General features: G+C 41.2%; 1 protein-coding gene across 4 annotated transcripts; it reads left to right on the forward strand.

Annotated features, from left to right (window-relative positions):
- The first annotated feature begins 246 nt into the window (after nucleotides 1–246).
- ERGIC2 (ERGIC and golgi 2) lies at nucleotides 247–22731 on the forward strand. 4 transcript variants are annotated; one of them, XM_031600096.2, is made up of 14 exons: nucleotides 247–442; nucleotides 4130–4272; nucleotides 6893–7001; nucleotides 8788–8834; nucleotides 10074–10144; nucleotides 11658–11698; nucleotides 12800–12901; nucleotides 13841–13936; nucleotides 14998–15053; nucleotides 16013–16111; nucleotides 17321–17418; nucleotides 19591–19753; nucleotides 20625–20704; nucleotides 21291–22731. In XM_031600096.2, exons 2-14 carry the CDS (start codon nucleotides 4167–4169, stop codon nucleotides 21354–21356), a joined length of 1134 nt encoding a protein of 377 aa, XP_031455956.1. In that variant the 5' UTR covers nucleotides 247–442; nucleotides 4130–4166; the 3' UTR covers nucleotides 21357–22731. The 4 variants fall into 4 exon arrangements, with proteins under 4 accessions (XP_031455956.1, XP_031456122.1, XP_031455873.1 ...); XM_031600262.2 differs by lacking the exon at nucleotides 247–442 and adding an exon at nucleotides 2471–2522; XM_031600013.2 differs by lacking the exon at nucleotides 247–442 and adding an exon at nucleotides 2501–2641.
- The last annotated feature ends 1981 nt before the right edge of the window (nucleotides 22732–24712 follow it).

Genomic DNA, 24712 nt, shown 5'->3' on the forward strand with positions numbered 1-24712 from the left:
CCCCAGACACAAGGAAGCACACTTCTGACTCCTCGTGCTGCAAAGAGGCATCGGGAAGGAAAGCACAACAGACCGCCTCAGCGCTGCGGGAGGAAGTGTCGAGCAGGGCACTTAAGGGAGCCCTCCTAGCCGCCTCCTCTCGCTGGTTCCTGCGAGCCTGGCTCCTCCTGATTGGCCGAGATGAGCTCCACCCACGTGCCAGCGCCGCTCTATGCCGCCCGGCGACCGCACCTCGCTGTTCTCAGAGCAGTTCCTTATCGGCGGCCTTTGCGCCGTTACGGCCTTAGTGCTCTATTTCCCCTCCCTTCCCTGCGTAGCACTTCGGCCTCCTTTGTTCCCCGTCCGCCCCTTCCAGCCACTCCCACTCCCTTATCTCCATATTCGCCCTCTTGCACCTGCGTTTCCTCCTTCTCCAATGCCACCTCGGGGTTACCACGTTGCGGTAAATTGGCTGCTCTCTCCTCCGCCTTGTTCCTCTCTTGTGTTGTCCTGCCGGCTTCTCTGCTCCTGCCTTTGCTATTAAGTGTGCTTCAGAGCGTGACATCCCACGGAGCGGAGCTTTGTTTTGTTTGTTTGTCCTGCTTCATTTGTGGTTTGCTAAGTTGTATGGATGCGAGACTTATCCCTTCTTTGTTGTTTTCCCCTCTTCCCACACATCAAGATTGTTCATAAATCAGCAGAATTAAGTGCATTAGATGGCATTGGTACGATGCTATCTTTATTTTTCTTAAATTCTGAAAAATGCTTAAAACTGCTTTTTATCCCATAAGATCCCATATAAACATCTGTAGGTACAAATGTGACTGTAATGGTGCAAAGCTGCGAGCAGTTTTTTACCTGCGCTGCTCTGTAAGAGACATCTCAGTTAGGCAGTAATGCCAAACCCGTGAGCAGATTGGATTGCTTTATCTCAGCCGCCAGGAACATCTGTTGAGCATCTCTGAGGCACAGCTAATAACAGATCCATCCGATGCTCTTTCCAGTCCTCAGTGTTGAGGGCATTTCGAGGGAAAGCGGAGCTTAGTAAGCAAAATCCCTGGCTGCTGAATTATACTCTGGCACGTCAGTACGAGAGCTGAAAGCGCTGCAGCTAAAGCTGCCTGCTGTTGAGTCTGAGATGGGAGAACACGCGTACGGATAAGCTTGTCTTTGGCCCTGTCGTCTGCTTCTTGTACTGTATTCTGTCTGCTTTTCTCTCTGGCTCTCTGATCCAGTTGTCCAGTTAGTATTACAGGTTCCAAAATGATCGTAACAGGTCAGAATTCAGTGAGATCAGAAGCACGTTGCTGTACCTTCTATCCTTCTTCAAAGCTCAGTCCTCCTACCCCTGAAAAGCAAAGAAATACTCTGGATTTGTTCATGCTCCCTTGTCATTTTTAAGTTCTTTTCCTTCTTGAACACTGTTGTTGCCAAGAGAAACTCAGTTGCCTTCAGATTGCGTGCACTTTGGCAGGCTGTGCTGAGGCTGGCGATCAGCCTCTTCACTGGGTATCAGCAATAGGACCAGATGTGAAGCTGGCTTAAGAGGCTTTAAGTTGCACCAGGGGAGGTTTAGGTTGGATATTAGGAATAATTTCTTCTTTGAAAGAGTGGTGGGACAGGCTGCCCAGGGAGGTATTGAAGAACTGTATGGCTGTGGCACTGAGGGGTGGGTGAGCATTGGTGGGAATAGGCTGAAGACAGGACTAGATGATTCTAGCGGTCTTTCCAACCTTAATGATTCTATGCTGTGAAGCTTGTCACTTTCTCTGTGCTTCTGGGTTCATTTGCTCGCCTCATCAAAAAATATTTTATCCTTCAGTCTCATTTCTGATCTGACACTACAAATATTTAGCATAAAGGTTTTTTATTTGTTAAAAAGAGCAACGAAACTGGTGAGGGGTCTGGAGCACAAGTCTTATGAGGAGCGGCTGAGGGAGCTGGGATTGTTTAGTCTGGAGAAGAGGAGGCTCAGGGGAGACCTCACTGCACTCTACAACTTCCTGAAGAGAGGTTAAGGTGAGGAGGGGTTTGGCCTCTTCTCCTAGAGAACAAACAGGACCCGAGGAAATGGCCTCAAGTTGTACCAGAGGAGGTTTAGGTTGGACATGAGGAAAAACTTTTTCTCTCAGAGGGTGGTCAGGCACTGGAATGGCTGCCCAGGGAGGTGGTGGAGTCGCCGTCCCTGTCAGTGTTCAAGAGGCGCCTGGATGAGGAGCTGCGAGATCTGGGTTGTGCTTGTGGTAGCAGCGGTGATGGGAGCACGGTTGGACTAGATGGTCTCGCAGGTCCTTTCCAACCCTGTGATTCCATGATTCTAAATATGATAAACCGCACTGCTTCCTTTAAGCAATGTTGATATCGAGCGAGATCATAGAATATCCCGGCTTGGAAAGGACCCCCAAGGACCGGCGACCCGGCCCCGCTCAGCTCCACACGCTGGCGCTGCCCGGGCGGCGCCGCTCCGCGCATGCCCGTGAGGGCGCTGAGCATGCGCGCGGGGCGGGCGCCTCCCGCCGGCGGCGGAGCGGAGCGGGGCCATGGTGAGCGCGGCGGGCGGCGGGCAGCGCCTCGCGGCTCCCTTCTCCTCCTCCTCCTCCTCTTCCCTCCTCCTCCTCGCGGCCTCGCCCGCCGCGCCGGGCAGCGCCGAGAGACGCCTGAGGTAGCGCGGGGCTGCGCAGGGCGGGCCGGAGGGCGGCTGGCGGGGCGTGAGGGCTTCGTTTGGGCTTCGTTTGCGGTGCTAGGGCCTGCGTGGGGCGGGACGGAGCCGCTCTCGGGCTGTGGGACGCCGTGCCCGCAGCTCCCTGCAGCCCGCCCGACCTGCCCGAGTTTTTAGTAAACCACGTGGGAGTTGCGGCGATCCTTTCAGCCAAAGCCATGAGGGGGTGGTGAGGACAGGACCTCGTTTCCCAAATGTTTGTATTTCTTTTTTCCGTGCCGGATAACAGAAATTCCGTTCCAGCGCCGATCTTTGCCCGCGTTCCCTCTGAGCTCCTTCCAGCACGGCGCTGCTTGCTGGTCCCGCAGGCTGCCCGGTCCGTGTGTCCGCACTGAGATCTGGAGCGGGTCTGTGTAGTGAGGAGAGGGCAGAAACATCAGTGGCGATTCCTGGTGTCTGCACTTTCATCTCCAGGAAAGCATATTCCTTCGTTATTTCTCAATAGCGAAGCTAGGGTAGCAGCAGGGAGGGGCAGAGCAGGGAACAGCCCTGCAGAAATGTCAGCAGGCCTCGCTGGGGCTTGGCACGCTCTTGGGATGGGAACAAGTAACACGTTTTTCCACAACGCAGTGATGAGTTCCTGTGATCCAGTGATGAGGAATGGCTCCCACACAGGTTCGCTTGGCTGCCTTGAATAGGGAATGATGATGTGACGATGGTTTTCTTAGCAAAGGGCAGCATTTCCTTAGGAGGAAAGCAGCGGTGCCAGCTCGTTAAAACACATCGTGTGTTGGCAGGACGGGGCTGTGATGGTGTTTGCACAGTTGGGAAATGGTTTAAGGCTGTTTCCCGGGCAGGCTGCTGCTCTCAACATCGTGCTGCTTTACATTTCATTGGTTCTAAGCAAAAAGGAGCTTGTGGCATGGACAAAAAGGATTCTGAAGGCTAAATCTATGCTTTGGCATTTCATTTGCTTTGCGGGTCTTTTTATAGAAAAAATAAATCTTAGTAGCATCGTAAAATTCTGAAGCTGTGAAAGTAAAAATGCAAAATGCATGTTTCTTTTCTTTCAGTGTATAATGTGCCATGTTGCCTTGATGCAGGGGCCCAGAGCAGTTTGAAATCCTCCTGATTTAGGCAACCAATTAGATACTCTTTGCTAAGTTAGTGACTTCCATGCATTGTCAGGTCAGTTTACTATAGGTCCTACTTCAGAACGGGGTTTGTTTCTTTTTAATTGAAATCCTGTGTATCTGTTATGAATAAGGGTTTCTTTGGAAAATAAATGAATCAGTAATTGAATGCTGTAGATGTGGCTGGGATGTATGCAGTGATGTATGTGCTGGTTTCAGTGGTTTTCCTGAAGCAAAATTGGATATCCAGTTGTCTAGCATGTGTTTCTTAGGTTTTAATTGCCTTATTAATGTCAGCTACTTTTGAGGATGAGCAATATTGGTTGTGTCTTCTAATCACAACTTATTCTCAAATCAGAGGGATTATATGAAGGAAGTGGAGGAGTGTGCTGAAGATGAGGCGACTGAATCGGAAGAAGACCTTGAATTTGATGAAAGAGTTGGATGCCTTCCCGAAGGTTCCTGAAAGCTATGTGGAGACCTCAGCAAGCGGGGGAACAGGTTAGCCTTACTGACATGCTCATGTGATGGAGACTGCCTGTCAGCTCAGTCTAGTGCACTCTTAGGCTTCTATTAAAACTTCTGGCTTCAGTAGAAGGAAAGCAGTCATCTGTGTTCATTTGAAACTAGCCAAAACTGTTATCTTAATCTCTTAATTTACTTCATGTAAACACATACTATATTCTGCTGATAGATGAGGTCTTTGCTCATCTTGAGCAAGATATTTTTGTATAAAACTGATGAGAGCATTGAATGTAAGTGTTCACTACAAGCTCTTTGAAATGATTACGACTGGAAATGCACTGTGTCAAGGATTTAGTAAGACTTCTTAATTTATGGAGTCTCTTTAAGCTGTTTCCTTTAATTCTGTATAAAGTTTTGGGGTAAGACTGTGTCAGTATGGAGTGAAATACAAGTTGGATTCCATGCTATGATTTCATAAAAAAGAAAAATTGTCCAGGGATGTCTTAAGAACCAGCTGAGCTGAGCATGAGGGTGAAGACCGCTTTCTAACGCTTCTTGTCTTGCAGATGCAGTTGATTTTAAAAGTAAGGGAAGCCCTTTGAAGAATAAAGCACTTTGTTCCAGGGAGTGTGCTTGTACTATCACTTGAGCTTCTCTCTGAGAACTGTAGCTGTAAGAACTGTCTTTCCTATTTGTATCTGACCAGAAAATGTTGCCAGTTATTGGGTTTGAGGTAGCCTGATGAAGAAATGACTTCACCTGTTGGACTATAGGAAGGCAACTGCTAGCAGTTTGAAATAGAAAGCAAAAATCTTCTTGTGTGTAATAATGTCTGAAGCTCAGCTGAACGAAGAGTACAAGAAGCAATTGCGATCTACAGATAAACCTTTAAAGTCATTACACAGTTTGTGCTGTAGAAATAAATATCACAAAGATCTGTTTCACCTTGCTGTTTCCTGAATTGCACTGTTAATAATTGAAGGATTATTTTATGTAAAATAACCTCTAAGAGTTCACGAAATAACTCCTTGTTAACTTTAAAAAGCCTGTTTCCTGATGAAGCAAGTGAAGTGATTTTTTTGTTGCTGTTGTTTCTTTGTTTTTCTTCATCAAATCCAACTGACAGTTAAAAATTCCTCTTTTCCTGAATGCGAGAAATTCACTTTGGTCAAAGGTGCCTTAAAGATTTCTCGGCACCAGAAGTTACTTCAGCATTGTTCATATGGTTTATTCCAACAGCCTTATCAAAGACAGTGTGTGATTGTGTTACCTGAAATTTTATAGTGGCATAGAAAATTCTGTCTCTGTTTCATCCAGAATTGGAGACCAGGCTCACGTTCTGATATTATGAAGATACAGAACGTATCAGGACTCTCTTCACAGTCTTTAAGTATCTTAAAACCCATTATGGAAGAAGGACCAATGTCTCAGGTTGATTTTTGACTCCAGCTCTGGGCTGGGAGAGCCTTCAGAAAAGAGGATCTATTCTCAAAGGCTTCCTTCTCCTCAATTCTGCCAATTCGTTTGCTCAGAATTACACAAAAAAAAGCAGGTGTTTTGGCACCAGCCTTTGTGACGTGTGCTGATGTGAAAGTTTTCATATATTGGTAAATAGACAGCTTCTTGTGAAGACTTGATCCTGAAATGTTTGTGAGCTGGAAATGACAAATGATTTCTTTTCTGATTTTATAGCACTGTGACTTTATTTCTCTGGGCCATAGGCCACAGCATAGTGAACTGAAGCTTATGAAAAGCAGTCATGTTTTTCTCCAGTTGCCACAGAAATACTCTACAGAATGCATATAGAGAACGTACCCTATAAAGGAGCTGTGCAAATCACTACTGTGCCACGTAACTGAGGGTTTTCCAACTTAACAAAAGCCTTAATTTAATAGAAGGGTGCATAGGAAGTGCTTCTGTACACACTTGCTGTGTTTCTGTCTATGTGCAGTAGGGCTATGTTCCCCTAGTGTTGCACAACTGCTGGTGTGATAAGTGGAGATAAGTGGGGCACATAAGCTATTAAATGTACACTGTAGTTTTCTTTCATAAAAATATCAGCTCTGCACTTATTTAGCTGTTGGTAGAATGAGTAAGTTGCTTATCATCAGAGTCGGAACTGTTCAAAGTAATGGGGTTGGCAGACCGGACTGTGTGGCTGTCCACAAGTAGTACAAGGGCACCTCCTGTTTGCTGGACAGTGTATACAATGTGTATTGTTTCAACACATTGTTTTCTGCCAGCTTCTTGGCTCTAAAATGAAATATAAAAGTTGCATAAGCTGTAGACAAGTGAAGGTTTGAAGAGACTTGGAAGTTTACCTTCTCCTTTCTTCTTGCTTGCTTGCTTTTGCAGTTAGGATTGTTTGCCCAGACCGACTCTGACAGTGCATTTTAGTTTATATGCTCATGAATATTTAACCTGTTAGTGAATCCTCCAAGGAGTTCATAAGCATCCCTATTTATCTTTCTTGACTTCTTTTCCTCTCCTATGCAAAAGGAAGTACTGGAGGGCATAAGGGCAGCTTATGGGTGTACGAATCAGTCAAAGGTATTAGGATTGTACTGGTAATACTCAGATTCTAGAATGTTAGAATTTTGTCCTGTTTGTTCCTGAATATTTCTCATGATCTTAATTTTTTTTCATTATCTTTCAGTTTCTCTGATAGCATTTACAACAATAGCTTTCCTGACTATAATGGAGTTTACGGTGTATCGGGACACATGGATGAAATATGAATACGAAGTAGACAAGGATTTTACAAGGTAATTTTTATTCCTTATAATTTCTTTTCAAATTTAAGTTGCCTTTCAGGAAAGAATAAATGTGAGATATGCTTGTGACTTGAAAGCAATTTGTGGTTGAAATGTAAGTAAAATACTAAGGGGACTCAACAGATCAACCACTAGAAGCATTTTTTTTTCTCCTGGAATATGTGGAGAAGAAAAACTATGATTAGTTCAGTGAAGGAGTCAAAAAATAATGTGGATGTGTTGGTGCTGTAGACCTATGAAGAACTATTTGCTAACAGTTCAGAAGGTGTTGTGATACGTAACTCTTCCTGAGCTATGCCAACCCTTCGAGTTTGCATGATGCTGATTTACAGTTAGTATATTAATTGTCAATATATTACATTCCGTTGGAGATGAAGCTTCAGGGTTATCAAGAGGTTATTTCTGCTCCTGGTATGGTCCCTGAGATCACTGAATATTCATTTGCCATCAGCTTCATGCCTTTCCTCCTTAAGTGATGCCACACACCCTTGATTCTGTGTGAAGTTAAAGGAGATCTCGTATACTGAGCACCTCTAAATATCACAGGTCTAGAATTTAAATAACTTTAAAAGCTGTTTGACTTAGTTGCTGTGGTAACAAGCTAAATATACGTATATTAATTTGATGTCTTGTACTTCAGAAATATGAAAGGGTTCTGTAAGGAAAAAAATAGCGAATGTGAGAAATGTAAGGGAGAGGTATTAACATTTCAAGTTTCGTCTTCGTTCAAACAGATGTGAGAGGTTTCTAAAAGAGGTTCTTTCCCCACTGAAACTGTCATAGAAGGCAAGTTTAGCCTGGTGCTTAAGAGCCTGTCACAGGACTTCTGCTGCAGGCTGCCCAGTTCGATTGGGCTAATTGCTGGGCCTGCGGTCCTGCAACAATTTAAACTGCTGTAAGCTTGTATCTCTGTAATTGCTTTTTCTCCTATCTACTAACCTTCTCAGAAGGAGATCCCTGGAGGTGACAGAACCACGTGACTGTAATGAGGGCAATTAATCATCACAAATTAAAACTTTTTTGAAGCTATTGTGAAAACCAACAGAGAATGCCCTCGTTACCAGTTAATGCCACAGAATCAAACTTGGTGCCTCTTGGTGTCTTCTTTTGTTGTTCTGCTTGCTGCTTTCATTCTAGCAAAGTTCAAGATAAAGACATAAATGTGCAAGGCATTTTGCTGTTAAAACATGGGAGTCCTGTTGTGAAAAGAGCTTTTTTACACTGAAGTAGTGCTAGCAAAACCAGCATTCCTTTTTAGATGGCAGTGTTTTCTGGAAACTGACTTCAGCAATTCCTCAGCCTGATCCTCAGTGTCCTGAGGAAAAACAGTGGCCTGTCTTAAGGACGAAACAGCAGGAAGGTGCTCAAGTATTTGCTCAGTGTTGGATTTGCAGCTCTTACATTACTGGGTCTGCTAAATTGTGTAACTCATTGCACTGGTTATGTATTAAAAATGTGTCACATACTGAAAATGGTGTGTTCTTCTTAAAAGCCTGGCAGTCTTTTAAACTGATGATATTTCAGGAAAATTTCGTAGTTGCAGTATTGAAGTTCCTAACAGAGAGGTCTGATGCTTTTATACCTTAAATAATGAGTGGTCATCAGTGCTGTAATAATCAAAACTGTCTTGGTTCATTCATATTTTGAACAGTTTATATTTATTGGTGTGAATTCTGTCAGCTGACTATTTTTGCAAGGAACCTGAGAATTCCATTAATATTTCTCTTGGTATTTTTATTCACTGTAAATTTCCTTTTTGTCTTTTCTTTCTTTACAGTAAACTTAGAATCAATATTGACATTACAGTTGCCATGAGGTGTCAATGTAAGTATCCAGTTGTGAAAACTCAGCACTTTAAGGACTCCTCGTTGTGTACATTTGCTCTCAGTATGACAGAATGTTATTCAGAGTATTTAACTGATTACTTTTGATCTTGATGACATGTAGTTACTGACATAACTCACTGGAAGAATTGGTATAAGATAAAAAGCATCTTAAGACAAGGGGGAATGGTTTTAAACTGTGACAAGAGAGGTTTAGGTTGGATGTTAGGAGGAAGTTCTTCACACAGAGGGTGGTGACACACCGGAACAGGTTGCCCAAGGAGGCTGTGGATGCCCCATCCCTGGAGGCATTCAAGGCCAGGCTGGATGTGGCTCTGGGCAGCCTGGTCTGGTGGTTGGCGATCCTGCACATAGCAGGGGGGTTGAAACTAGATGATCATTGTAGTCCTTTTCAACCCAGGCAATTCTATGATCCTGTGATCTATGCCAAGTCGTTCACATCTTGCAGAACATTGGCATGTCTGTTGGAAGGAAGATGATTGGCTGCACCAATCTTCGTTAGTCTTTGGCTAACTAGAATAAAAACTCATTGTGAGCCACAATTCGGCAGCAGTGACCTTTGTAAATATTAACCTGGTCTGTCTGTTGTTAAGCAATATTGGAATCTTGTATCGCCTCACAAGTATTAATTCATTAATTCCTTATTCTGAAAATTTATTTTAATCTCTTAAAAATTATTTTCCAGTTAGTGTCAAAAGTTTGAACGTTCTGATTTTTTAAAGTTTGTTTTATTTTTGAAATGTGAGAAATAATAAAACTTTGTTTTCAACTTGCATCACTATGGATTCAGTGCCTGTTAGACAAACTAATACTGGCTTGTACATAAGCAGTCCTAGAAAGCCTTTGTGCGTGTGTCTCATCCAACGTTTCTGAAGGTATTGCATCAGTGAGAAAATGGCACAAGTGTGGCTTTGGTCACTGAACATCATTGCTTCATGATACTTAGAGGTTTGATAGGTTGAAGAGTAGGATTCTGTGGTGTCCCACCCCCACCACTTCCCTGGTAGTAAGCTACTTGACAGCTTTGTTTACTTTCTTAGGAAGAACTATAGTGTAGGATTGATGTATGTTGTTGTTTGTTTTTACCCCGATTTCTCCCGTTACTTATGCTGAAGGTTACCAATGTTCTGTGAAAATTCAATCTCAACTTGAATACTTCTAATTTTTTTTGTTTTTGATCACCTGTGTGCCTCAATATTTATCTTCCTGTTTTAAACAGATGTGGGGGCTGATGTTCTGGATTTAGCAGAAACAATGGTCGCCTCTGCAGATGGCCTCATCTATGAACCAGTAAGTTTAGTCAAACCTTTTTACTTAGAAACAAAATAGTTCTTTACTCAGCGTGAAGCACTGCTGGGTTTGGTTTGCTGGTTTGGATTTTTTTCATCACAGTTGGGCTGCACAGAATGTCTCCAAGCATTGTGTGATCCTTGAGTGTGATCTGCAGTGCTCACTGCAGGAATCTGCTAAGGTAATAGGCTGTGCACTGTGATTTCTGCATACTCATTCTCTGCAAATGCAGCAGGTTTGATCATAACAGACTCCCATGTCAGTGCTTTTTAACCAGCTGATTGCTACGGCTAGTTATTTTGCTTAAAGTATTTGATGTGGAAGGGAAACTATTAAACATCAAAAAAGAGTTGATGTGACTGCTTTTTAACGAGAAGAATCCTGTGACTGATAAAAATGAGAAACCAGCACGATAACATCATAGTATGAGATGACAAGTTTAAATTAAATGTGTCCATTTAATTTCTATATTGCCAACTGAAGGTACTGAAAATTCATGAACCTGTGCTCTTAAAGTGCTTTTGCTTGCATAATACAATAAGCTTTGAAATAATTATACTGTATGAAAGTAATTTATCATTTAATGAAAATATATCAGAGAACGTAACTTCCTGCTGCAGTTATGACATGCCTAATAACCCAAGTGTATTCTGCATGTAAGTTTTATCCTGTAAGGGAGAAAATTCTTTTTCAAATTGCTGCTTGGTGTGTGTGTGTGCATATGAATGAATGATTGGGGCTGGCTGAGGGGAAGGTGGTATTTGGGAAGGAGCTTGGTTTGTTTCTACTCATAACATATCCTCTTTATCTGGACATTTATCTCTACGCTGCTGTTGCATGCTAGCAGTGGCCCCAGTGATTATAATGTTTGAGAGAAGCAATCCCCTGTAGCTGATCTCTTGGCCATAGCTCTGGTAGGTCGGAGCATTTACTGCAACTGAATTAAATGTGTTGAGCACATCAGTGTTAACTGATACATAGAATTTATTTCAGCACGCAGATACTAATGATGAGAATCTTGTGCTAACTGAAGTTGAGCAAGTTTGGTGGCTTGTCTTAAAGGCATGCCCAATGGGGGATCACCCTAGAAACAGATTTTGTCTTCCAAAGACTGCTCCTTTGCTCGATATGTTGCTGTTTGCATCAAAACCACACATGTCAATTATATCACTTAGAAATAAATTGCTGCATATTGCTTCTGGCCTCCATTAGTCGAAGGCTAGAAGGGCAGGGACAGCTAACTTAGGTTAGTAGAGGTGGAGGAAGAGATATTGAAATTATACATTAAGACAAAAGAGTATTTTTTTCAGGGAAAGGAACAGAAATTTCTGTACTTGAATGGTAAATATATTATTTAAAGAGAAAATCCTTTTCTAAACTCCAGTGATATCACGTGTGACCTTACTTCTAGTCTCCCACAACTTCCCATCCCTCCAATTCTCTTCTGGGTTTCAGAGATGGGACTTCAGTGCTTCCTGTGTGTTTTATTGGATGTGTTTTTTTTTTGTTTCAGGTAGTATTTGATCTCAGCCCACAACAAAAGGAATGGCAAAGGTAACGGAAGTACTGAGATGCATGCTTATACTATATGTACTGAAAGTGATCTCAAGGTATATCTGAGTTGGGTAACAGAGCTGTATTTTGGATCTCACAGCTCCTGCTTGTAATTCAGGAGTGATAAGTTTGTAAAAAGAAGTGAATTTATTTCATTTCTGTCATCAGTTGAGATGTCTGCCTATGACAAAAATTGGCATGCTATTTCTCAATGAAGTGCTGTTGTTTCATGTGTTTGTAATAAACTTGTAGAAGCATACTTGGGGTTTGGTTTATTTCTGTGTGTAGTAATGTGAGATTATTTTTCTTTGTATGGGACTATTTTCTTGCTATCTTGAGAAGAACTAAGAATTATTTGCCATAATGGCTCACCTTCTTCTACTGATTGAAGTATTACTAATTGAGCTATACTGCTCTAAAAGATCATTGAGATACCTGAAGAAGGAATGGAGGAAATGTTTAATTTTACTGTTTTACGCAAGACTAAGCTTACAGTGCACATGTGCTTTTTGTGAGGCCTGAGGGCTGCTCCAATAGCTGACTGATAGAATTCCTGTACTGGGTTTGGACTGATCTGTGGGAATGGGCTGTGCTGTTGTAAGCCAAGAAACATAAATGTACTCACTCACCTTACCTTAGAAGACAAATACTTGATAGCGCAAGTTCTAACTATGAGCTGAGAGATAGCTTGACATCCAAATGTCAGTGCTGAACCTCAGTAACAGATGGGTACATTCAGGCAAAAGCAAATGAGTTTGAATCTTTTGTATACCTTAGTCGATGCACTGTTTTTATTTAAACTGGAATAGCTTGATTATGTGTGATGATTATGCTGATAGCCCTGTAATAGAAACTCAAGCTTATTAGGGGGTCTGAGCTTTGGTATTTTGATAAGACACTACTGTTAACACCAGAACTTTTAAGCTATATTTACTTTTTTTGTGTGCATAAACTATTATTCTCAAATTTTAATGCAACGTTTTATATTTACATGAGATCTTGCTGACTTTCCTATTTATAAACTGCACCTGAAGCTGATGTTAATTGTGAAGTTATTTTCTGAATTAATGTTACATACTTTCAAATTTGTGTAATCTTCAGGATGCTGCAGCTAATTCAGAGCAGGCTGCAGGAAGAACACTCACTTCAAGATGTGATATTCAAAAGTGCTTTTAAAAGTGCTTCTACAGCACTGCCACCACGGTAAGAAAGAGTTGGGTTATTCCTTCCTTTTCTCACTCCCCTCCCAGTTTAAGTAAACTTCATATTTTTTTTCTTTCACTTACACAGAAAGCTTGGTCTGCCTGAGTCTAAAGGCTGCAAAATTTTTAAGGGAAAAAATGCATTCTGCACATAAGCTGAAATTTCTTGCTTTGTAAAGTATAAACAGATCTTAAATAAAACAAAGCAAAACACCAAAAACACACTATGTACTTGATGTATTTTAATCTGATTGAGGACTAAATGCATCTTATCTTTCTGAGGCAAGGCTGAGAAGTGCTCAGAAATTGTATTTTCCATTTAGTTGATATCTTCAGTTTCATTAAGTCCTTCTGTTTCCACAACACTTGCTAGTGCAGTATTTGAGATACTACTTATATATAAAGTGTGTTTAAGAAGCTTTTTCTTCTCCCTCTGAGATGCAGGTTTGGAGATGCACTCTGTGTTGTGGACATCTCAGCAAGTACGGGAAGAGAAAAGCTTTATAAAAAATAAATGGGGAAAGCTATTTTTGCTACAGTGTTATGTGACATGCATTTTGTTCTGTACAATGCAGCAACAAGAATCTCTGAACAAACATTCTTGGTTAGTAATGGAATTGGGGACAATGGGATCTAAAGGGCAGTGAGGTATTTGTAAGGTCTCACTGTGTTTTCTGTTTAGTTATTCAAGAGTTGTAAGTTAGTTTTTTAGACCAGATCTGTGAATGCAACTATAAGCAAAAGCATATTGGTTTCTGCAGGCTGTATTCATTTTCCTCCTTCCTACCATCCCTGTTGTGATTCCAGAAGAATATGATGAAGTGGTAGAAGATAATGCTATGCCTTTGTTCCAGGAAAAAGAAATCTAAGTATTTTTACTTAGTTTTTACTAGACAGTGAATATTCTCAAGTACCTTTTTTGTTGTTTTTGTTTAAACAGGGAAGATAATTCATTAGAATCTCCAGATGCATGCAGAATTCATGGTCATCTGTATGTCAATAAAGTGGCAGGGAATTTTCACATAACTGTGGGCAAGTATGTTCTGTTCAATTCCTGAAAATAAAAGATCTTTAAAAATGACTTCTACATTGTGTATAGTATGTGCATGTATATATGTCTGTATGCTTTTAACTTTTAAATTAACAACTTTGGTTTTTATTTATGCCATACACATGCATTTTCCATTTGGTGTCTTTTCTAAGCTGTTACAATAAGCTCTTTCCTCTCGCATACGGTGTAGGGTTTAATGCCAGTGTCCTAAAGGATGTCTGTAAACAGAAGATATGGAATGGACTGATGGTAGCTGCCTCCATCCTTTGGGCCTGTCCCAACTTTTCCTTTCTCTTACTGCACAGTTAACAAACATGACTAGTGTGTAGATGTGTGTCTTTTCAGTCCTGAGACAGTGTAGATACAGAAGCATAGTGAGGAAGCAAAGTTCCCATTCCTCTTGATTTGAGGAGAAGCTTTTTGATATGCTTATGTAATGGTAATAGCTTAGATACATCTCAGGCAAATTTATGTTAAGCTTTTCTCTGCTCTCCCATTTGGCTGTCCTCACTTTCTGCTGCCTCTTTCAGCAGAGGTCTTAGCATTCAGTCTGTATTCAAATTCATCTGCATGGAATTCCAGCTGATGTCTTTGCATGGATGTTTCTCCAAGTGTCTCTTCTGTCTGGTCTTGAACCATCTCTGTCATAGATGTCAAAGTTCTTAAGCCCTTTCCAGAGCCAATTGTTTTGGTCTGTCATGTGGTCTGTCATCATTTCTGTCTTCCTGTCTGAAGTTTGCTTTCCCTTGCTTCCTTTTGCTAACTGCTGCACTTGTATCTCTATTAAACATACTCCTCTTTCTCTTTGGGCCTTTTTTTCTTTCTTCTTTGGGAGCTTTCTTAACTGGTCTTCCTTCCTCATTATTGGGGTGGTTACCTCATTATTGGTTGTAGTCCTAACATGTAAATAAATGAAAGCTCTCTCTCTGGTGTTATTGAACTGGAGGGGGAGAAGTAATTTGTCTACACAGTCCAGTTTGGGAAACTGTCTTTCTGCATGGATTCATTAAACAATTTTTCCATAAAACATGTTTTGCTTTTTTTAGGGCTATACCACACCCTCGAGGCCATGCACACTTGGCAGCCCTTGTAAGCCATGAGTGTAAGTGCTTTCTATTATCTCCATATGAATGAGCATCATTTCTTTCAGAACAAACTCTTCCGACTGTTGATTGCTGTAGTGATGTTGTTCCAGCTGGGCAGTGGCACTACAGAAGGACCTGAATAATATTCTTTGAAATAATATTACTCAATAGTAATGTAGCCTTCCCCACTCCTCCAATTCGTTTAACATTATTAGTGTTATCTTAAGCTCCTTCTATAGTATGATAACATAACAGAAATGTCAGATATGTTGTAACACAAATAGCAAATGAAGTTCCTTTATTTTGGTCCAAAGTACCAATTGCTTGTAAAATCTGCTTTTCAGGAGGTTAAGAACTTTTAGCATCTGTCTCTAGAAGGTTTGCTTTTGGTTTATGAATGTATATGTTAAATACAGATTGCTGTGGTACTTAATGAGAGATAAGGGTGACTTACTGTGAAAAATGAACTTGGTGTTCAGTTAGCTAAACCCCCAAATGTCTGGCCGTGAATACAAACGTATACTGTAAAACTTACATATCTTAGCAAAATCAAGCAGTGTAGTCACTTGATAGTTATCTGGTGCTTCCTCTGATTAATTCATGAAATTTTAGTCTTTTTAATACTACTGCAGTGCTATTGTAGAATTTTCAGTATTTGGCTAACAAGTAATTTCCCATCACTAAACTTTAACTCTTCAGCTTCTAGGTTAATTACAAATATAATTTGTGTTAGAATTTCTTTTCTACAGAAATTAAACTTCTTCTTAAATATTTTGAGTTTGAGTTGTTTGAAATATGTATGTGGATTTATTGATGCAGTCAGCTGCACAAATCCACTGGAATACACTCTGGTGTGGTAAGTATTCTAATTAAAGTGTTCTGTACTGTGAGAAATAGGCAAGTCTCTTTCTCTGAGAAAGGCACAGAAATCTCATAGTTTTAAAATGTTGTTTCATTCCTCTCTATTGTTTTTCAGCTTATAACTTCTCACATAGAATAGATCATCTGTCATTTGGAGAGCTTATTCCAGGAATTATCAATCCCTTGGATGGAACAGAAAAAATAGCATCAGATCGTAAGTTTGTTTTTTTTTTTTTTTAAAGAAAAAAAAGTCTCTTGCTTTCTATATTGATTCAATAATTACATATAAATTGCATATAAAACATTATTGTGTTTCACGAATGCTCTGGCTTAGAACCAGTATGCCTTATTAACTTTGATAGTGAACACAGCACTGTTGAGTTGCTGACATGGCATTTTAAATGATTGGTTTCTTTTCAATATCAGTATTGATGGACTTCACTGTTCTGCTGAAGCTCATTTACAGTTTTGTCCAGAAGTTGTGTTGAAGTTACTGTATGCCTGAACAAGCTGTGAAGAATTTTGCAGCTGTGCTCTAGGCAGGAAGGTCATAGAACCCTCCTCTGAAGAGGAAGTAAAGAACAAACACAAAAAAACCCCAAACCTACCAGCAGCAAAACAAACAGGAGTATGAAATTCTCTTCCTGTTTTTGATTTGTCACTTCTGTGATACATTTTGTGATGCAGCTACAAGAAGGGTTTGTATCTCACTGTTTTCCCATGTATAAATAAAGGAATATAGGGACCTGCTTTACAGAGATGCCTACTTTGTATCCTCTGACTTCTATTCCCACATGCAGGTGATTGCTAGAACCTGCTAAAGCTGGTGGTGTCTCTCAGTCTGATCCATTGGCTCTTTCTGCCAATTTTGTGCGATTGAAGTAGATTGCTTCAGTTTTGCAGTGTTTGTTTTCTTAGGGATTTCAATGCAGACAGAAATCATAAATGTTGAAGACTACCAATTGCTTTAGAAGAATTCTCTAGAAGACTGTGTAATTGTGAGAGAAACCATAACCACTTTAGAAGGGCTCTTGTTTTTACGTAGACAGCTAAGTACCTAAAACCTACTTGAACCACTGTCAAGATAGCTAATGCCTATTGCAGTATGTGTTGTGTAAGAAGTGACTGTAAAACTTGCTCATTCTGCTGCCCTGGAAAACACAAGTGGCCCGATTTTAATGAGTGTTTTCATTACGTGGGTAAAATGAATTTGAGTAGGCCTTCCCCATGGAAACTAACTTTGTTCACACAGGTGGTGCTGAAGTAGGCTTGGCAGTGCTGGGACACCTTGAAGGATATCTTTAGTGTAAACAGCTTAGTTGGTTAACTATTTTAATAATTATAGTTTGAGTTTTTTGTGACTGTGTCTCAAATGGTCTTTTAGTCTGTACTTAATTCAACACTGACATTTGTTTTCTTTTAGACAACCAGATGTTCCAGTATTTTATTACAGTTGTGCCAACCAAACTCCATACATACAAAATTTCAGCAGAAACTCATCAATTTTCAGTGACAGAAAGGGTAAGTAGAAATAAGAGAACCATGTGGGGGAAAATCTAGCAGCAGTTGGCCTTAAATGTGAGAACTGAGGCTTAGTTGTACTCTGTTTTTTTTTTTTTTTGGAAACGCCTCTACTAAGAGCTAGTTTAATGCTGAATCCGTAAAGAACATCATTATTGCAGTGTGGTACCAGGGTCAAATCATGAGACACCAATTTAAAAGGCTGCTGTCAATAAGAAAAAAGGCCTTACATGTGCCAGCTGTGTGTCTCGTCGGTTCTGCACTGAACTCTGTTTTGATCTTTTATTCTCAAGTCAAGAAAAAAACCTCTTTGAAAAACTCCCTGGCTTTGAAAAATGGAAGCTGGGGAGAAAGGTAAGGACAAAGCCTTGGGTTGATAGGAAATTCAGAAATTACTTGGTAGTTTTATTTAGTAGGGATGGTGCAGTGTCATCTGGAGTAGGAGAAGAACTTGTGAATAGAGGTGAAGTGGCTTTACATACCTTGCTCCCTCTCAGTAGGTAGCTCTGTTGTGTTCACCTTTGGAAACCAAACACCCCTAGCAGATGAGCTGGGAAAGGCTTTTGGCAGTTATTCATGGAGCAAATTAATGTCTTTATTGTATAATATGAAGACCCAGAGAAAGGCAGTCAGCTAGCTCTGGCTAAAATAGGAGTGCAGTAAGGTTCAGTTGCCAGTGGTGAATACACTTTGCAAGGTATAGGCAAAATCATCTCTGCTGTTGTTGAATTTTGAAATGCTATGTTTATGTGTTAGAAAGATTTAATCCTGGAACTTCACTGATAGCCAAGATACCTGATACAAGCTTAGTTATTTTCAGCAGCTTTTAGCAAGCAGCAATTAAATCTGCAGCAGTAGAAGCTAGAAGCAGACCAAAATGGTCTGAGGAAATTTTTTTTTTTTGATGGTAGAATTCTGAGTGTTTTGTTTAACTTGATATTTTTTTTCACCTTTTGCTCTCAGAAGACCATTAAGACTTAGGGAAACAATTAGAGGATGGGGAGCAAGCAAATAAAAATTTCAGCCTTAGTGTATGGCAAGGTTTAGTTGAAGTACCTTCAGTTTTCTTTTCCTTGTTATTATGCCTGGTCAGTCCTCTTCTAGCACTGAATGTTGTCATGCTCTTGATATACAGAAAACATTTTATGCCCTGTTTTTAACTGCTGTAAAATTTCTGTGAACTTGTGTCAATAATCAGTAAATTATTTTGTCGTCCTTTTACTTGGTTTTGGTAGCAAAAGCAGCAATACAACTTCCATCGAGTACAAAAAAGACAACTGTCAAGTAGCAGTCTGCTTGGATTTTGTACTGTGGCTTTGCATATTTTTTGAGCACGGACTATGTTAAATGTAGGTGAAAAGGAGCTGTGATGTATTGCTGTTCAGTTCAGTTTTGCTTGTCTGTCATCTTTTTCTGGCCTAGACATGGCTGAGCTTGTCTGCCATCAGTTAGGTTCTCTTCTGCTGCTCTTGTTTATTTTCAGCCAGACTTGCTGGCAGTGCATTTATCAGCACTTCCTTAACAGCAGATTGGTGGTAAACGCTCTCCTCTTTGGGATTTTTTTGCTTAAGAATCTGAGCAAATAAGAAGAAATTGTAAAAATGAGGATGGAAGGGTTTCAGTGAGCACATTGGAACTAAGGTGTGTGATCCACATAGAGTAGTCATGGCAAGTTGGTTATTATTTTTATTGAAGTTATTTTTGTCTGTGATTGTTTTCAGTCAGGTCGTTTCAAACAGATGTTATGAAGAGGCCTAGATTTGGGTTTTCAGGTCCCAGAAAGACTTAAGAATCTGATTTTTAATTTTTTTGTGTGTGTGAAAGTAATGGATTTTGGCATATAAATGCACAGTGGGCAAAAAAAAGGAATCAAATAGCATTGACCTAATTTAACTTAAGCTCCCGAATTTCTGTGATAGTATGTTCTAGTTTGGGATCTTCTGTGGTGCTTTTTAAGAACCAGCAATTAAATCCTCTGGGATGTGTAAATGTAGCTCCAAGGAAGCAGTGCAGAAAATGGAGTTGGGGCACTGTGTTACACCAGTGCTCTTACTGGAATTCACCACCACAGTGACTCTTAGACCTCTGATGGAGGAGTTTTGTTGTCACCTCTGTTATTTTCCTTCTGACTGATAAGATGCAGCTAACTTGCCTTTCTCTTTTATCTTTCAGGAAAGAGTAATTAACCATGCAGCTGGCAGTCATGGAGTGTCAGGAATATTCATGAAATATGATATCAGTTCCCTAATGGTGACAGTAACAGAGGAACACATGCCTTTTTGGCAGTTCTTAGTACGGCTCTGTGGCATTATTGGGGGAATTTTTTCAACTACAGGTAACTATCAGTGCTTTCCCTCTTATGTTCTATTAGTTTGTAGGGTGTTTTTTGTTTGTTTGTTTTTTTAGGTCACTGTGATTATATTATGGATAAATTACAGTGAGATCTGATCTTCCAGCAGGCTTAGGGTTAAGAGCTCGTTTCTTTGTGCTGAAATTTGCAGTACAGTACACTCATTTTTAGTGTCCCAGTGTGCTGTGCCTGGAGAGTACCTGCTGTTTCCCTCTGTTATTCTTTGTATTTTCTGTAGTTGGGATTCACTGAAAGCTGAGATAACATTTCCATCTGAAGTCATTGGCAAGATATTCCTCATGTTACTTGTCAATGTACTGCAGGGTTTGGTCTTCCAAGGAAATAATCAGAGAATGGCCTGGGTTGAAAAGGAACTCAAAGACTGTCTAGTTGCAACCCCCCTGCTGTGTATAGGGTCACCAACCACTAGACCAGCCTGCCCAGAGCCACATCCAGCCTGGCCTTGAATAATAATAATAATAAAGTCAAAAAGATACAATTAACTTTGTTAGTCAAGGCTTAGTTACTTGTTCTCTTGACTTTGATTTGAAGACAGCTAAGTGCTGTCTTTCAGAGTAGATGGTTCTATTTCAAAGAATGTGTTTCCACCCTTAAAGCAGAGGGAATTACATTTGTTTGGATAGCCTTGCTCTTATTTTTATTGATGCATTTCAGAAAGTTACAGTTTTGTTTCCATCCGTGATGTTTCCTTTTTCCTGTTGATTTCTTAGCATTTTACATACTGCTGTATTGCAACGTGTCGTGTTTAATTGTTGTGTAGAATTTTGTTGTAGTATTTCCATAAATACTTTGGTGTTACTACTGGTGACAATTTAAATCATATTTGTCATGGCAGGAATTTTACATGGCTTTGGGAGATTTGTAGCAGAAGTTATTTTTTGCCGTTTCAGACTGGGCTCCTACAGATCTCCATCGGTAAGAAAAACTGCTTTCTTTGATAGGTGTTACAGCTGTGTGAAGGTGGGCGATAAGAATTCGGAGTTGTTACAGAGTAGGACTTTGGGCCTTGGAGCCCGGGGAGCTTAAGGTGCATACATTGACATACATCATAGGAAAGGTTCTGTAACTTTTCAAATTGGAAAACGGAACAGATAAGGAAGCAGGGTGTTTTCTATGGAGCTGATTTAATTAAACCAAGTCTCTTGATCTTTCCAAGACCTGAGCAGTCTTTACATTTTCCTTCACGGGGCATCAGTAGTAATGTTCCTCTAGCAATTACTTGATTTTACTTCACTCTTATTTTTTCAGCTTAGTCTGTAGGTAGCCTTTATGACTTCTGTCTTTCTCTTGACGTTTTGTTGAAGTTTGCTAGCTGGTAAAGTTACCTGAGTGGAAGGAGCAGAGGAAAGGTGAATAGATTTGAATGATGAAGATGATACAATTTTTGGAGGCCAGGTGAAAGTCATACTGAAATTACTTGAGAATGAAGAAATGTGTGTTTGGGGAAAGGGGGAGATTATGTTCCTGGACAAGCCATTAATACCTGTTTTTGTTTGACTAGGACCCACTTCCCGATGGCCACACAAGCAACCACTTACCTCTAACTACGGACAACAGCACGCATTAGCGCCTCCTGACAGAGTTCTCTTTCTTCCTGCCTGATACAGAAGACATTTTTTATAATAATGAGAACATTGTGCAATATGCAGAGACAGTGCTGATGGGCAGTGGAAAGTGAAGCTTCTACAAAAACAAACAGCAATTTATGTAACTTTTTGTCTTTTTAAGTACATATGGAGTCATGGAAGGTTGTGAGACCGGTGTGGTGGACCATCTTCTGGAGTTTAAAGGAGCGTTCCTGCCAGTGCAGTATTTGTGGTCAAGCTGAATGGTTTTGACTGTTGTCAGCCACTGGGGGTCTGCTTAGTGATCTCAGTTCTGTGCCTGGAAGGCTGGCAGGCTCCAGTGAGAAAAGAGAACACCTGGGATCCTTGGAGGGCTGGGCAACAAGCAAAGAGGGACAGTAGTAAAGCTGGAGCTTTCTCTTAGGTTTGCAGACTGAGTTTGTGTTTTCTTGTTCTTTTTTAATGGCTGAGGATGGGGGCTAAGATACAAGTGGGGAGCGAATCTACAAAATCCTGAAGACAGCTCTGGAGTAAGATGGAGCCCAAGCCATACTGGTGGTCGTAGCCTCTGCCTATCTGTAGTCTCACATTCCTTAGAGGAAGAAACATAATGCAGAGCAGGGGAGTTCCTCTGTTTTCATACAGCTGCTTAGCCAGCATTTCTGGTGTTTGTTGTGGAAGTGGCCAAGGCCTCTGAAAATGGGTTCCAGTGTGCCTGGCACTGTTTTTGAGTTGGAATGAGAAGCCTTTTAAATGAGGCATCTGAGCGTAGTTTTGACTCCCTTACAAAAGATCAGGTAACTCTCTATATGCTCCTTAGTTAAGAAGTTGCTTTAATGCAACTTTCCTTGTACCATTGCTGCTAGCGTGCAAGCCATGGTATGTAAATCCAGAGTATGGAGAGCAAGAGAGCCAGGGGCTGCCTTGCTTTGGTTCAGTTACACATCACAGAAACATGGAACTGGTGGGGAAGTGGTGGGGTTGGTTTGGTCTCCAGGCAGGAGGTGGCTTCAGGGAATTGGAATAATTTTGCTGCAAACAAATGGTGAGAAGGGATATGCAGAGTCCATCCTTACTGTTCATGAAGGTTTTTGTAAAATAAACAAAAAGCAATATCAGTTTATATTGTTAATATGCTATTGAGAGTGAGTGTTATTAATGCAGCTGGTGGTGTTTTGAGAAACTGAAGACCATCCTCTTACAGCTGAACTATGGGCATACACCTGTGCTTAAACAGTTATTTCTCCCAGGATAAAAAATAACATTAGTGTGATTCCTTCTCAGCAAAACTGATTTAATAGCATATTATGAGATTATGCTGACCTTGGCCTTGCCAGGGACAAAGGAAAATAAAAGTCTTTGTGACGTTGTCAGGTTCTGCTGACTTCTGTTAATGTGATTTACCAGAAGCTTGGATCCTGGTGATGAACGCAGTACAAATAATTTAGCTGATTTTCTATGCAGAGCCAAGAGCTTCCTAAACTGAGAAATTGCATGAAGTATCAAATAAAGTGTGGGAAACGAGGAAGGGCCTTTTGCTCAGTTTGACTGTTGAGAAAGAAGTTCAGGGAAGCCAGGACTGTGAGGTAACAGCTGGCTTTGGTGCTTTTCTATTTTTGGGAGTTTATGGGCTTTGTTTGTTTGTTTTTAACACTGGTTAAAGCTCAGCAGCTTGAAAAGCAAACTCTTGCCCTCAGTGAGAATGGAGATCAGAAGCTTTAAGTTCTGGGTTCTTTCTCTTTGGCATTTCCCTCTGAGGTTTCTTCCCTCCCTCTCGGACTGGTTCTGCTCTGCCCCAACACCTGTTTCTGAGCTGCACGAAACAAAGTGTACTGGTGGGGGATCTTCACCTAGGTTGGCTTTCTGTACCAGAACTTAATGTTATTTTCTATTGTCACATAAAAGAGCCAAATGGCTTGTTGTGTCTTAAATCCTCGTATGATGTACTTGCATTGTCCTGTCTAGAACAAAGCTTGTGTGACTGGAGGAGAATTTGGGGTTGAACTCCAGATACAGATCATCTGAACTGCTGTGTTGGTGGTGCTGTTTGCCTCCTCCCTACAGAGGTTTGGTTGTTACAGCTGGTGTTGCTTAGCTGTGTACCACATGCTGTAATTTGGGTAAGCCAGAATGTGCAAGGATGTTCCAGAGAAAACAGTAGTTTATTGAAGTGGTAGGTTTGTTTGGTTGTGTTTATCTGCAGCTTGGGCAAAAAGTGAAGAGCGTGGTATGAAAAAAATGAAAGGAATGGGTTCCCCAAGGGGAATAAATCCCAATGTTGTTGTGATGTGTATGTCCTGAAAGAGAGGTAGTGGATGGAAAATGGTGGTTTTCTGGGTCAGGAAAGATGGTCAAAATTGTGTTTTTATCTTTGGTTCTAGTATGGACAAGAGAATGAAGGAAGTAGCTTTTAGCCTTTGTAAGGTGCGTTCACAGCATGTCAATTATAGATTACTCAGCTGCCCAGTCCCTCTATGCTGTGCTTCTGGGCAAAAAAAAATAATCTGCCCTGCTTCCAGTTGGAATGGTTTGGGATTTGTCCTGCTGCTTTAATTGTGTCCTGGGGTGTGGGCTGTGCCACTGGGAGCAGTCATCTGAGCTCTGTCCAAGTGGCTGAGTGTTGTGTTTGGCTGTGGGGTGCTGCCCAGGTCCATCAAGCTGCCCACAGGAATTGTCTGTTCCTGCATCCCTGTGTGCTGGGAGGTGGGGAGGGCAGCGGGGAACTGCCAGCCTGGTGCAGGTGGTAAACCCTGTCCCTTTGTGCAGGATACATTACTTATTACAGGCCTGGGAGAATTGGGTGCTGCCAAAAAGTCTAAGTGAAATTAAGGCTTTATTTTTCCACATGTAGTTACACAAGAGGAGGTGAGGAGGCATTGTAAGCAGATAGTTCTCATGTAACCTTGTTGTTTTAGGGCACAAAGTGATACAGTAAGCTGCTGCTGTTTGTGTTTTAGCAGGATGGAGTACCCTCCAGACTCATCACCTGAGACCCAGAATTGCAGTGCACTGAAAAATCACTCTGAAATCTCTGAATCAGGATGTCACACCTCGATGCTACTTGATACATTTTGCAAAAGATCTCTAAGCAGAAGGAAAAAAGTGAGGATGCAGCCAGACTTGTTGCCTGCAGGAGCTCAATGGGGGCTTGCTTACTTTGTGGCTCAGCAGGAGGTGGAATGGCATGGTGCATCAGTGGGCAGGAGAAAGCCAAGTGTGACAGAGGTACCTGTTGTGCTGAGTGCTGCAGAAGGAAGCTAGCAAGGTACTTTGCTCTGTCTGTAGGGCACCACACACCGTGGCTGCAGTGCCAGCCCTTGCACTGTGCCCACCTGGCAGCTTGCAGTTGGAGCTGTTG

The sequence above is a fragment of the Phasianus colchicus genome, chromosome 1 (genome assembly GCF_987193195.1).
Source record: "Phasianus colchicus chromosome 1, bPhaCol1.hap1.1, whole genome shotgun sequence".
Lineage (NCBI taxonomy): Eukaryota > Metazoa > Chordata > Aves > Galliformes > Phasianidae > Phasianus > Phasianus colchicus.

Bases quoted from the DNA above. Each gene is read 5' to 3' on its own strand.
- ERGIC2 (XM_031600096.2), top strand. From the start codon at position 4,167: ATGAGGCGACTGAATCGGAAGAAGACCTTGAATTTGATGAAAGAGTTG. The intron at 11,699-12,799 runs GTAACGGAAGTA...TGTAATCTTCAG, and splicing joins CAACAAAAGGAATGGCAAAG to GATGCTGCAGCTAATTCAGA. The intron at 17,419-19,590 runs GTAAGTAGAAAT...TTTATCTTTCAG, and splicing joins AATTTTCAGTGACAGAAAGG to GAAAGAGTAATTAACCATGC.